Raw genomic sequence first — 11,442 nt, 5'->3', positions numbered from 1 at the left:
GGAAGGAAGGAAGGAAGGAAGGAAGGAAGGAAGGAAGGAAGGAAGGAGAGAGAGAGAAAGGAAAGAAAGAAGGAGAGGGGGAAGGAAGGATGGAAGGAAGGAAGGAAGGAAGAAAGAAAGAAAGAAAGAAAGAAAGAAAGAAAGAAAGAAAGAAAGAAAGAAAGGGAGAAAGAAAGAAATGGAGAAAGAAAGAAAGTTAGTTGCAAGACCCACTAATGGCTACTGATGTACTGCTGTCAGGTCACACAAACCCAGTGTCTTCCACTATTCCCAGTAGAAAGGTTTACAAGTAGAGGAGCGCCACCATTTCAGTCAAGGATAGTCTTGACTGTTCTTGTTTTTCAACCGTCTCAACAACTCTGTGAGGTAGGAGCTGTTTTTGTTTTTGTTTTTGATTTTTTGAAATAGGTTCATGTTTTGTCACTAGCCTGGAATTCTTGATCCTCTTGCCTCAGCTCCCTGGGTGCTGACGTTCCGGGCAGGGAGCACCACACCTGGCATTATTTTCATTTTATGAATGAGAAGGCTGAAATTCTGAAAGGTCACATGAGCAGAAGTTACAGAGACAATGTTCTGCTCCTTCCAGGTCTAGTGCTGTTCCTGCCGGGTTAGAGCTGCTGCTCCCCGAGCCACTGCAGGGTATTTGACTAACTATTCCTGGAACCTCTCTAGCTGTGGCCCAACACCACTGGGGTTAGAGATGAATTAACCTGGTCAAAAGGCTTAACTGTGAGGGGGAAAATGGTATTTTAGCAGTATGGATCCTAGTGGTACTTATGTGTATGTTAGTATGTAGTGCACATATATATCATTATATACCATAAATATACTGTAGTTCTTCTATAGCATTAAAATAAAATTTACCAAAAATATCAAATGGTTGTTTACCAAACAGATGTTTAAGTGATTGGGTCCTATGGTGTATTTTCAAAATTTAAAACATTTTAAAACATTTTTCGTTGTTGGTTGTTTTGTTTTGTTTTGTTTTGTATTGTTTGAGACAAGGTCTTTTTACACAGCCCTGGCTGACCTGGACTCACTGTGTAGACCAGGCTGGCCTGGAACACAGAGATCTGCTTGCCTCTGACTCCTGAGTGCTGGAATTAAAAGTGTATATTACCATACTGGGCCTTTAAAACATTTTTATTAAATTTAGAGAAGAGAGAGACAGAGAAATAAATTCTAAAGAAATAGATTTGTCTTTGTTTTTTCAAGATAGAGATGACTGAGGTATAGATGAGATCTAAGTGTAAAGAAAAAAGATATCCTAGACCATCGGCATCGGTGCCTCCAGAATGGCACCTCAGATTTCTTTATAATGCTAACAGCTTGGTGATAATTAGAAAAAACATTAGACTTTTTTATATTATTCAGGGACTGGCTTAGTACAGAAGCCACCCAACATCTGAGTGGCTAAGAACACCAGCAGCCAAAAATTTGTCTAAGTTCTTTAAATTATTATTATTATTATTGTTAGTAGTAGTAGTAGTAGTAGTAGTGTATGTTTTTCCTACATATGTGTCTATGCACCAGATGTATGCAGTCCCCGTAGGAGTCAGAAGAGGGCGTTGGATATCCTGAGACCAAAGTCAGTTCTAAGCCTTGGATGCTGGAACTTAAACCCAGGTCCTCTGAAAAAGCAGCAAGTGCTCTTCACTGCTGAGCCATCTCTTCAGCTCCAGTGATCTAAGTTCTTAAAGCCGTGACTTGAAGCGCTCCAGGTTGTGGGGTATAATGGTGCGTGCCTAAAATTTCAAAGTAGAAGAGACAGGGTTGCCAGTTCAAGGTCAGGCAAGATCTTTTCTCCTAACAAATAAACAAATGGAGTCCCAGGTGACTTCTAGAGAGAACCCCCACCACCACCACCACCCAAGTACTGGGGATTGAACCCAAGGCTTTGTGATTTTCCACAAGCACCCAGCACTCTTCTCGTGGATGAAATGGGAGCAGTTAGATCATATGTTGTTGTATACAGTCACGAAACTTAAAGAATACCATTTTTAAAGAACTGTTTTGGGGTTCTGATATCTGGGCCATCTTTACGCTTTGCCCTGTCTCCTCTTTCAAACAGTGATTCTTCTCCTTTTGAATGTCAGTTTCTAAAGATCAGACACATGTCAAATAAGGGCTATTTAGGCAGTGGAGCTGCCACTGGGCATCAGGTGTGCCTCTGCAGAGCGCTGCCTCCTGAGCTGGATTTAGGCTTCTCTAATTCTCAAACCTTCTTAGCCAGGCTGATCGCTTAGATGCAGGCATTGAAGATGTGTGCACTTCAAGAGCCACACTGTGGAGGTTTACCTGTTGCAAACCTCCTATTTGTAACAGAAGCTTTATCTAAATAGCAAAATTTTCAGTTACTTCTCTATTCCTCTGAGAATAAGTTGCTGGTGATAGTGGCAGTGGTCGCACGTATGTGTGTGTGTTCATGCACACATACATACACACACACACACACGAGCTCACTGAGGATTGAACCCAGGTCCTCACACATGCTAGATACCTGTTTATGTCTGAGATACATGCTTAATCCCGTGCCTAGCAATTATTTCTCTTGTTTTTTTTTTTTCCTTTTACCAATTTTTACAATTGCAAGCTCTGAAAAATAACCCTGAGATTACTTTACATGCTACGCTACATCTAGAATTTGAGCCCAAAGAATTTGGAGTTTCATTTGGTGTAATATCCCTGTGTTCCTAGCAGACGTAGTTCCAGGCCATCCAGGGCTACATAGTGAGACTTTGTCTAAGAGGTAGAGGTGAGGGGATGGAGAATGTTTATACCCCAAAGCTATCCTTTTCTCAGGACACAATGGTGCTTTGAGATCTGAATCTTGAGCAAGGCGGTAGTGGCACCTTGTAAGTGCATGTAAACCCTGCACTTGAGAAGCAGAGTTAGGAAGATCAAGGACATCCTCAACTATGCGGCAAGGGATCAGCCTGGCTACCTGAGATCCTGTTTCAAATACATGAACAAAACAAGCAACCTGAACTTCAAATATAATGACCTGATCATCACAGTCTCCTTTGGTAGAGGAAGGGGTGTGTGTGTGTGTGTGTGTGTGTGTGTGTGTGTGTGTGTGTGTGTGTAGCATCATGATTTCTCTAGCACGTCTAGCATGCATGGTGGTATTCTCCTGTCATCCCTGCACTCCGGAAGTGGAAGCAAGAGAATCCAGAGCTAAAGACTAGCCTGGACTCCGGAGGTGAGACTCCATCTATAAAGAAAGGAAGGGGGTGAGGGTGAGGCTGAGGGAGGAAGCTTGAGCTTTCTAATTATAACTTTATTGAATTTGTGGGACCCGGCGCAAACAGCACAAGATTTGACATTGTGGTGGTGATCTGTGCCCGTTAACACACTTGCCTCTTCTGGTTTGGGCAATATAGATTATAATTCATTCTGCCTTCCTGAATGTTCTATTAAATATGCACAACCCTCATTCGCTTCCCTGGCAGTCTCTGCAGAGTCCGTGGCTTCTAACACTTATGAAGTAAGACGAGGAGCAGCGAGTGGTTCCCGGGTAGTGCCTGTCTGCAGGTGGATTGGGATCCGTTTGTTTGTATGTTTGTTTGTTGTTTATGCAGCACTCTCTATGGATGTCCCCGCTTTAGCTGTTATTCTGTCTGGCCTTTCTCCCTTGTTTTAACAGTGTCTCCAGTTCTATTTGACCCCTGACAAGGCTACATTGCTTCCACCCGCATCCCCTAGTTCTGTACTGGGCAGTATAGGGTCCAGAGCTGTGCACCAGGTCAATACAGAACCCTGCTCCTCCAAGCTGAGAAAGGGAATGTTGCCAGGGCCAGGGTGGGGCACCAGGTTGTGAATGACCTCCAGCTTTTGAGTTTGCTTCTCCGCAGGGGACACCGTAGGCGGTTGTGCGGTCCGGCCACTACTCCCCCCTCCTCTTGCGTCCGGCTGCGACGTGGGTTGCGGTCTCCGTGGGGGTGGCATCTCCTGTCCAGGAGATTTGCGCCTGGTGGGGCTCCCCGGAGCCGCGAGGAACGGGAAGGAGAGACCAGGGAGGCGTGAGGCCCGTCAGGAGGACAATCGCAGGCAGCGCAGGGGGCGCAAAGGGCAGCGGGCGGGTGGACGCGCGGCTGAGGAGCGCGCGGGACAGGGCTGGCTAGCCTTGGGGCCGCCCGCCGGAGGGGGAGGAGGCTGTGCCGCCCTTGCTGCAGGTTCGCTGTCGAGCGCGCAGGAGGCAGGGACATGGATAGGGTGCGGTCTGCGCGGGTCCCGAGCCCGGATCTCTTCCATTTCCCCTCTCACTCGACCCCGGGCTGCGCCGCAGACGGCAGCAGCTCCCGCTCTGCCCGAGCCGCCTGACCGCCGGGCCAGGGTGCTAACCGCGAGTCCCTTCAGTCCACCGGCCGGGCCGGGCCAGCCCAGCCCAGCCCGCCGGCCCGCAGCCCCGCCGCCCGCCGCCCCCCGCCGTCGCCGCGTTGCCAAAACAAACGGGCCGGCCTATTTATTGGCGGCCGGCGAGCCGGGCAGCTCAGAGTCGAGGCGCCGAGGGGGACAGCACGCCGCCACCAGCCAGGGCCCCGGGCCCCCGCCCCGCACCTGAGTCCCGTCGGCCTCGAGCCGCGTCGCGCTGCCCATGGCGCCCCCGCCTGGAGTCCCCAAGAGCCACCCAGACGCCTGAGTCCCCGAAGCTATCCCAGCCACGCGCCCACCCATCAGCCCACCAGGCGCCCACGCCCGCCGCTCTCCCGGGCTACCCGGCCATGTCTCCCGCCTGGCTCCGGCCCCGACTGCGGTTCTGTCTGCTCCTGCTGCTGCTGCTTCTCGTGCCGGCGGCGCGGGGCTGCGGGCCAGGCCGGGTGGTGGGCAGTCGCCGGAGGCCGCCTCGCAAGCTCGTGCCTCTTGCCTACAAGCAGTTCAGCCCCAACGTGCCGGAGAAGACCCTGGGCGCCAGCGGGCGCTACGAAGGCAAGATCGCGCGCAGCTCTGAGCGCTTCAAAGAGCTCACCCCCAACTACAATCCCGACATCATCTTCAAGGACGAGGAGAACACGGGTGCCGACCGCCTCATGACCCAGGTGAGCGCGATCGGTCCTCCCAGCGCGCCATCGAAGCATCGCCACCTGCCCGGCCCTATCCTCTCGCCTGGCACCTTTTCCACGACTGCCTGGCACGCCCCCTGGCACCTGCCCTTCTCGTGAATCCTGGGTGTCTTTCTGACCAAGACGGGCTGGCCAAGGAACCCCGCGGGTGTGTTGGCATCCGGGATCCCGCCCGGTGTCTGAGAGGAGCTCTCTGCCGCTGCCAAGCCCCGCAGCTCAGCAGGTTGGCGGGCGGCCCCTCTGCCCGCGAGTGCTGGCAGCTCAGGTCAGATCTGGCACTTGAAGGTACCTGGACCTGGCTGCCTCTTGTGCCTCCGGGGACCACGAAATCCTTCTCGGCCTAACATTTTTCACAGCCCAGCCCTGGTCATTACGAAGCCATTTGGCATCCCTGAGGTGAAGAAGCTCAGGACACCGGGGACCCCGTGGCCTTCCCTCCCCTTGTGTCCTTGGTTAGCTGATCTGCCCTCTCCTGGAGCAGCGACTTGGCTGGTTCTGAGCTTAAGGAATAGCAGGGGAAAGAAAGTAGAGTGTGGAGACAGAGGTAGGAAAGGGAACCAGCCGAGGGAGCCCACGTGTCTGTCGCGAGGGCTGAGCGGCGCGGTTGCGGTTAAAGGGTGGGGTGCTGGAGCCTTCAGGCTCTGAGACCAAGCTTGGGGGATCCTTAAGCTTGGTAGCACGGACAAGAAGGATTAGAAATAGGAGTAGGGATGCCTAGGAAGCCAGGGAGCAGAGCTGACACTAACTTATCTCTGCATGCACGGAGCAGGACCCAACTCCACCAGACATCAAGGTCACACACTTCTTTCTCCGAAGTCTGGTGTGCCTTGGGAAAGATACACACCCCTTTCCGCTAGGGTCTATCGGCTCTTCCCCTGTTAGTAGGCTGCCTTAAGGAAGAGCAGCTTAACCACGGCCTTCAGCATGCGCCCTGGCGCCGGGGCCGGTCGGGGCCGAAGGTTGGCCGGTGGCCGGGCCCGGGCTGGGCGCCGAGGAATGCAGATAAGGATCCGGGCCACAGGCTGGGCAATCATTGACAGCGAGCGCCCAGGCTCTGTACCCGAAGGAGGGGGTAGAGGGGAAGAGTCAGGCGGCAGCTGGCTAGTGAGGTCTAAGAACTCGATCACAGGAATCTAGAAGGAGCTAACGGAGCCGGGCTACACCCCCGGGTGATGGGGGTTGGGGGCAGTGAGCACCCTTAAGCCAGGTTGCACAGTATGGATTTAGTCACTGTTGGCTCTTGAGGTTAAGTCCAAGGGTCTGTAGGGCCTGGGCTCTGTGGGGGCAGAGGTAGGTTGATAGATACTTGGCGGGATCTCACACCTCACCTAGGTGTTAAAGACAGGTGGAGGGCTCCTTCCTCATAGGTGGAAACTCCACCCCCTTTCTTCAGTCAAGTTCACGGTCCCCTGGGCAAAGGACAGGGATTCATGAATAGGCAGCCACCACTGATGAGCCCCCTAGGGTGCCGCTGTTCAAGGAAGATCCGAGGATTCAGGGCCAGTTTCTTGAGATCAAAGGTTCGGTTTCTTCTCCATCCTAAATAGGGACACTGGTGGAGATGGGAGAGTTTCCTGGTACCTTCTAGAGGGTCTCCCTGTGTCCAAGTCAGATAGGAGGGGGACTGACTCTCTGCCTGAGGTGTCTCCAGCTAAGCATGGGCAGGTGTGGGTTCAAAAGAAGGTTCCAACGGGCATGTTTCCTGTCACTTAATGGCGGGATCTAAGTAGAACTAGAATTTTCTACCAACATCCCCTCCCCGCGCCCCCAGATCCGGATCGCTGTTGGGTCTGCACCTGCCGTGCTGGCAGGGCTCGGTGTCTGGTGGCCTCAGCTCTGGGGCTGCGGTGACACCTACTGGGCACCTTTGGCCTTGCATGCCCAGCAGGCCAGCCCTCAGGCTGTTAAATTTTCCTCCCTCGCGACAGACGACCCACCTTCATGCCTAGGTAAAACCGAGCAACCGGACCCCGGAAAAGCATAGCTAACTTTGTGGTGAATCCAAACGCCAAGCAAGTGAGCGGGAACCAAGTGGATCTCCACAGACTGGAGAAGAGTCCCCTGAGAGTGCATGACTCCATGCGTCCTCCAGATCCATGGCGCCACTGTGTAGCCTAGGTCCCTGGGGACTCAAGGCTGCTAGACTGGGAGAACACATTTAGAGTCCTCTACTCCTAAGGGAAAAGGGCAGAGGTCCTCCCAAGTTTTCCAAGTCCCCTGAGTGCTGTGGGAGAGTCGGTCGAATCTTCTGTCACTTGCACCCCACCGGGTGGCTTTCTTTCCCTAACTTCGAACTTCGTTCCCCTCCACAGCGCTGCAAGGACCGTCTGAACTCACTGGCCATCTCTGTCATGAACCAGTGGCCAGGTGTGAAGCTGCGGGTGACCGAAGGCTGGGATGAAGATGGCCATCACTCAGAGGAGTCTTTACACTATGAGGGCCGCGCGGTTGATATCACCACCTCAGACCGTGACCGAAATAAGTATGGACTACTGGCGCGCTTAGCAGTGGAGGCCGGCTTCGACTGGGTGTATTACGAATCCAAGGCCCACGTGCATTGCTCTGTCAAGTCTGGTGAGCCGCTGCTGCCGGGGGGCTGGGCCCGGGGCCGGGGCCGCAGGGAGTGGGCAGGCAGCGCAAAGCCCCCTAGGGCCAAGAAGGAGAAGATGGCCTCCAGGGGATGGAGGCGGGGACCCGAGGGAAGAGGATTTCCGAGGCGGCGGCGGCGGCGGCGGCAGCGCTCCCTGCAGTTGCTTTGGACTGCTTGCTCCTCCCATGTCCGGTAGAGTCCCCGCAGGAGCCTAGAAAGACAGGGCCTATTTCCCCCCGAACCACTGAGTGCTGACCTGGTGGTCCACAGCCCAGAGACTGCCACAGGAAGTGCAAGACAGAACAAGTTGAAGAGATGGAGGAAGCCAGGTTGCAGGCACCACTGTCCCCGATCCAGGCCCATGCAGAACAAGGCATGATGGGGCTTGGGGCCAGGGTGTGTCTAGACATCAGAGTGCCCGACCAGAGTCCAGAGGTTCAGAATCTACCACGCAAATTCAGGTCAGGCCTAACAGTGGGGCGCAGGCGTCCCCAATCTCCTCCCCCAGAGCCCCAAAGCTGGACATTTTGGAGGTAAATGGACTCAATAAAGTGGATTTTTCCCAGATTGGCCGCCTTGTTGATCAGAACTGGCAGGCACTGGAGCCTTGCCCCTCATCCCGAGTCTCATCAGTGTCCCTGTCACTTACACTTAACCCACTCACGAATGCTTCACATGGTTCTGTGGGTCCCACTCAACTTCACACCCCCTCTACATGGGACTATATAGTAGTTGCACCCACAGACTGGCACACTAGACTTTTTTTTTTTTTTTTGGTAGTTTTGATTCACTGGGGTCACAAGGGTGCCCCTACCTACCCCTACCCACAACCTGACCCTTCCAACTGTGTGCACCTAAAATCATACCCACTTCATCCATATAAGCGGCCCCTCCTGTTCATTACTCCTGACTCCAAACTGACCTCCATCCCACTATCTGATGCCACTATGCCCAGCCCCTGCATGAAGGACCGACATATGAACTGAGAATGACGGGCTTTGTCCTTGGCATTGCCCCACCCCTGAGTACTCCATTTGGGATGGCTTCAGGAGCCTGTTTTCTCCACGGGCTGGCCTTCCTCTAACGTCCAAAGGCTCAAATGGTCAGCTCTGTCACAGTACTTAGAATGCCAGTCTGGGAGGGCCATTTCTTGGAGGTATTTGGTCAAGTGGTAGAGCAGACTACCTAGACCCCAGCAAAGCTAAGCCAGCTTCTCTGTTTCCACAAGTCTGCAGCTTTCCTGGGCTCAGGTCACAAGTAGCCAGCAGCTCTGCTGACCTCCAGCCTCTGGAATTCATGACAGAATCTAGTGGGGACATCATCTGGTGTTCCAGCCCCTGTGTGTTCCTCTCATTGGCTAGGGTTTGGGCTAGAGAGAAGAAGGGCAGAGAATCAAGCTATGGGTTGGTGGTGGGTTATCAGAGGTTGAGGTATAGTGATGGGGGGCGGGTAATCTGAAAACAAGAGAAGCTCTCCTCGGTTAGGGTGCTAGGGGCGGGACACTGTGTCTGAGAATGTAAGCATCCAGCAGTAACACCTTCATGTCCCTTCTACCTACAGAGCATTCGGCTGCTGCCAAGACAGGTGGCTGCTTTCCTGCCGGAGCCCAGGTGCGCCTAGAGAATGGGGAGCGTGTGGCCCTGTCAGCTGTAAAGCCAGGAGACCGGGTGCTGGCCATGGGGGAGGATGGGACCCCCACCTTCAGTGATGTGCTCATTTTCCTGGACCGTGAGCCAAACAGGCTGAGAGCTTTCCAGGTCATCGAGACTCAGGATCCTCCGCGCCGGCTGGCACTCACGCCTGCCCACCTGCTCTTCATTGCGGACAATCATACAGAACCAGCAGCCCACTTCCGGGCCACATTTGCCAGCCATGTGCAACCAGGCCAATATGTGCTGGTATCAGGGGTACCAGGCCTCCAGCCTGCTCGGGTGGCAGCTGTCTCCACCCACGTGGCGCTTGGGTCCTATGCTCCTCTCACAAGGCATGGGACACTTGTGGTGGAGGATGTGGTGGCCTCCTGCTTTGCAGCTGTGGCTGACCACCATCTGGCTCAGTTGGCCTTCTGGCCCCTGCGACTGTTTCCCAGTTTGGCATGGGGCAGCTGGACCCCAAGTGAGGGTGTTCACTGGTACCCGCAGCTGCTCTACCGCCTGGGGCGTCTCTTGCTAGAAGAGAGCACCTTCCATCCACTGGGCATGTCTGGGGCAGGAAGCTGAAGGGACTCTAACCACTGCCCTCCTGGAACTGCTGTGCTGGATCCAAAGGCCTCCTCGCCAGGAAGGCACCTGGCCTGAGCTTGTCTCCGTCCTCTGCACCAGAGCGGAGACACCATTGAGACTTGACCAGGTAGTGCTGGGCCCCACACCTTCATCTTGGTGTAGAGCTGTGAACTGAGCTGACAAGGGTGCGGTAGGCTCTCTTTTCCTAGAGCCCTTAAGACCCAGCTCTGAATGCGATTCTTCACACGCATTCCGTCCGTCTCTGGACTGCTTCCTCCAGTGTTTCTCGGGGCCTGGGTTTGTGACTTGACTGTTGGCACCCGATCAGTAAGAAGAGAGGCTGCCCGGAGGTGGGCTTGCACCTCAGTCGATGCTGCTAGATTCCCTCGGAGCCAGCAGGGAGCTGGCTGGACTCACTGCCTCCCAGAACTGAAAGAGCAAGGCCAGCCTGGACATCCTGTAACATGACCTTCCCTGCAGACCACACGCCTGCAGACTCCTGAGCCTTTGCTGTCAATGGGCAGAGTCTCTGATCTGGGCAATGTGACCCTACTGCCTGGGACTGGGGAAGGGGTCTGGATGTCCTTGCCACCCCTGCCCAGGCTAAGCTCCTTCCTCTGCTGGACCACACCCCCACCTCCTCCTCCTCCAATCTGTCTCCTTCACCTTATTTATTTGCATGGAGGGGGAAACCCATGGGAGAATTTTGGGAATGTTTTGGTCTTTCTTTTGTAATAAAAATTATTTAAGTTGTTAGAGCCCTGGAATCCAACCTACTGAGCAGTTCCAATATACGGGTCACTACAGTCATGAGACAAATGTCCCTACAGGCCCTTCCTCACCTGGCAGATGACAATGGGGTGGGTGCTATCGAATAAATCTCTCAGCATGGTTGTGCCAGCGATAGAACAGAGGTCTGTCATCACTTCACACAACCAGAACCATGGCACTGTGTCCTAGTGAGGGTCGGCTCCCCTGTTTCCCCTGAGCCTTCTCAGGGCCTGGGTTCTAGACTCTTTTCTATTGGTAATGAACTGAAGTATGAAAAAGAAAAGATTCTATGGAACTCATGTCTCTCAGTGGCCCGTTCTGACCTCTTGGGTATGTCAGTGGTCCATAAACTAGCAACTGTCAGCCATCAGAACTCCCTGGGAAGCTTGCTCATAGGCTGTTCCTCACTTCAAGGCTTCTGTCTTCATAGTTCTAAAGGGAGGCCCAGGAATTAATTTTTATAAATATCCTGAACATGGCGAATGGTCCGTGGGTGCCAGTTGGCTTTTTGTCACCAGAAAAAAAAAAAAAGCTTGAGACAAACAAGAGAGACGATTTCTCTTGTCTTAGGGTCTTTAAGGGTTCATTCTGTGGCCTGACAGCCCCACTGATCCCCTCATGACATCTGGGAAACAGACAGAGAGAGCAGAAGGTCTAGGGTGGAGATCTACCCTCCAGAAGGATGTCTCCGGCCACCTACTTCCTACTGTAGGGTCCCACCTTCTCACAGCCTGTTCGGTTATAAACTCATCATTGAAGATGTTCGTGCCACTATCTGGGACCAGGCTTTCATGGG

General features: G+C 53.5%; 1 protein-coding gene across 1 annotated transcript; it reads left to right on the top strand.

Annotated features, from left to right (window-relative positions):
• The first annotated feature begins 4,261 nt into the window (after positions 1-4,261).
• Ihh (Indian hedgehog signaling molecule) lies at positions 4,262-10,631 on the top strand. Its single transcript, XM_021198850.1, has 3 exons — positions 4,262-5,039; positions 7,376-7,637; positions 9,214-10,631. Exons 1-3 carry the CDS (start codon positions 4,725-4,727, stop codon positions 9,870-9,872), a joined length of 1,236 nt encoding a protein of 411 aa, XP_021054509.1. The 5' UTR covers positions 4,262-4,724; the 3' UTR covers positions 9,873-10,631.
• Positions 10,632-11,442: the final 811 nt, after the last annotated feature.

This window comes from Mus pahari, chromosome 5, assembly GCF_900095145.1.
Source record: "Mus pahari chromosome 5, PAHARI_EIJ_v1.1, whole genome shotgun sequence".
NCBI lineage: Eukaryota > Metazoa > Chordata > Mammalia > Rodentia > Muridae > Mus > Mus pahari.
Note: the sequence above shows the minus strand (reverse complement) of the source record. Positions and strands in the feature narration are given on the sequence as shown.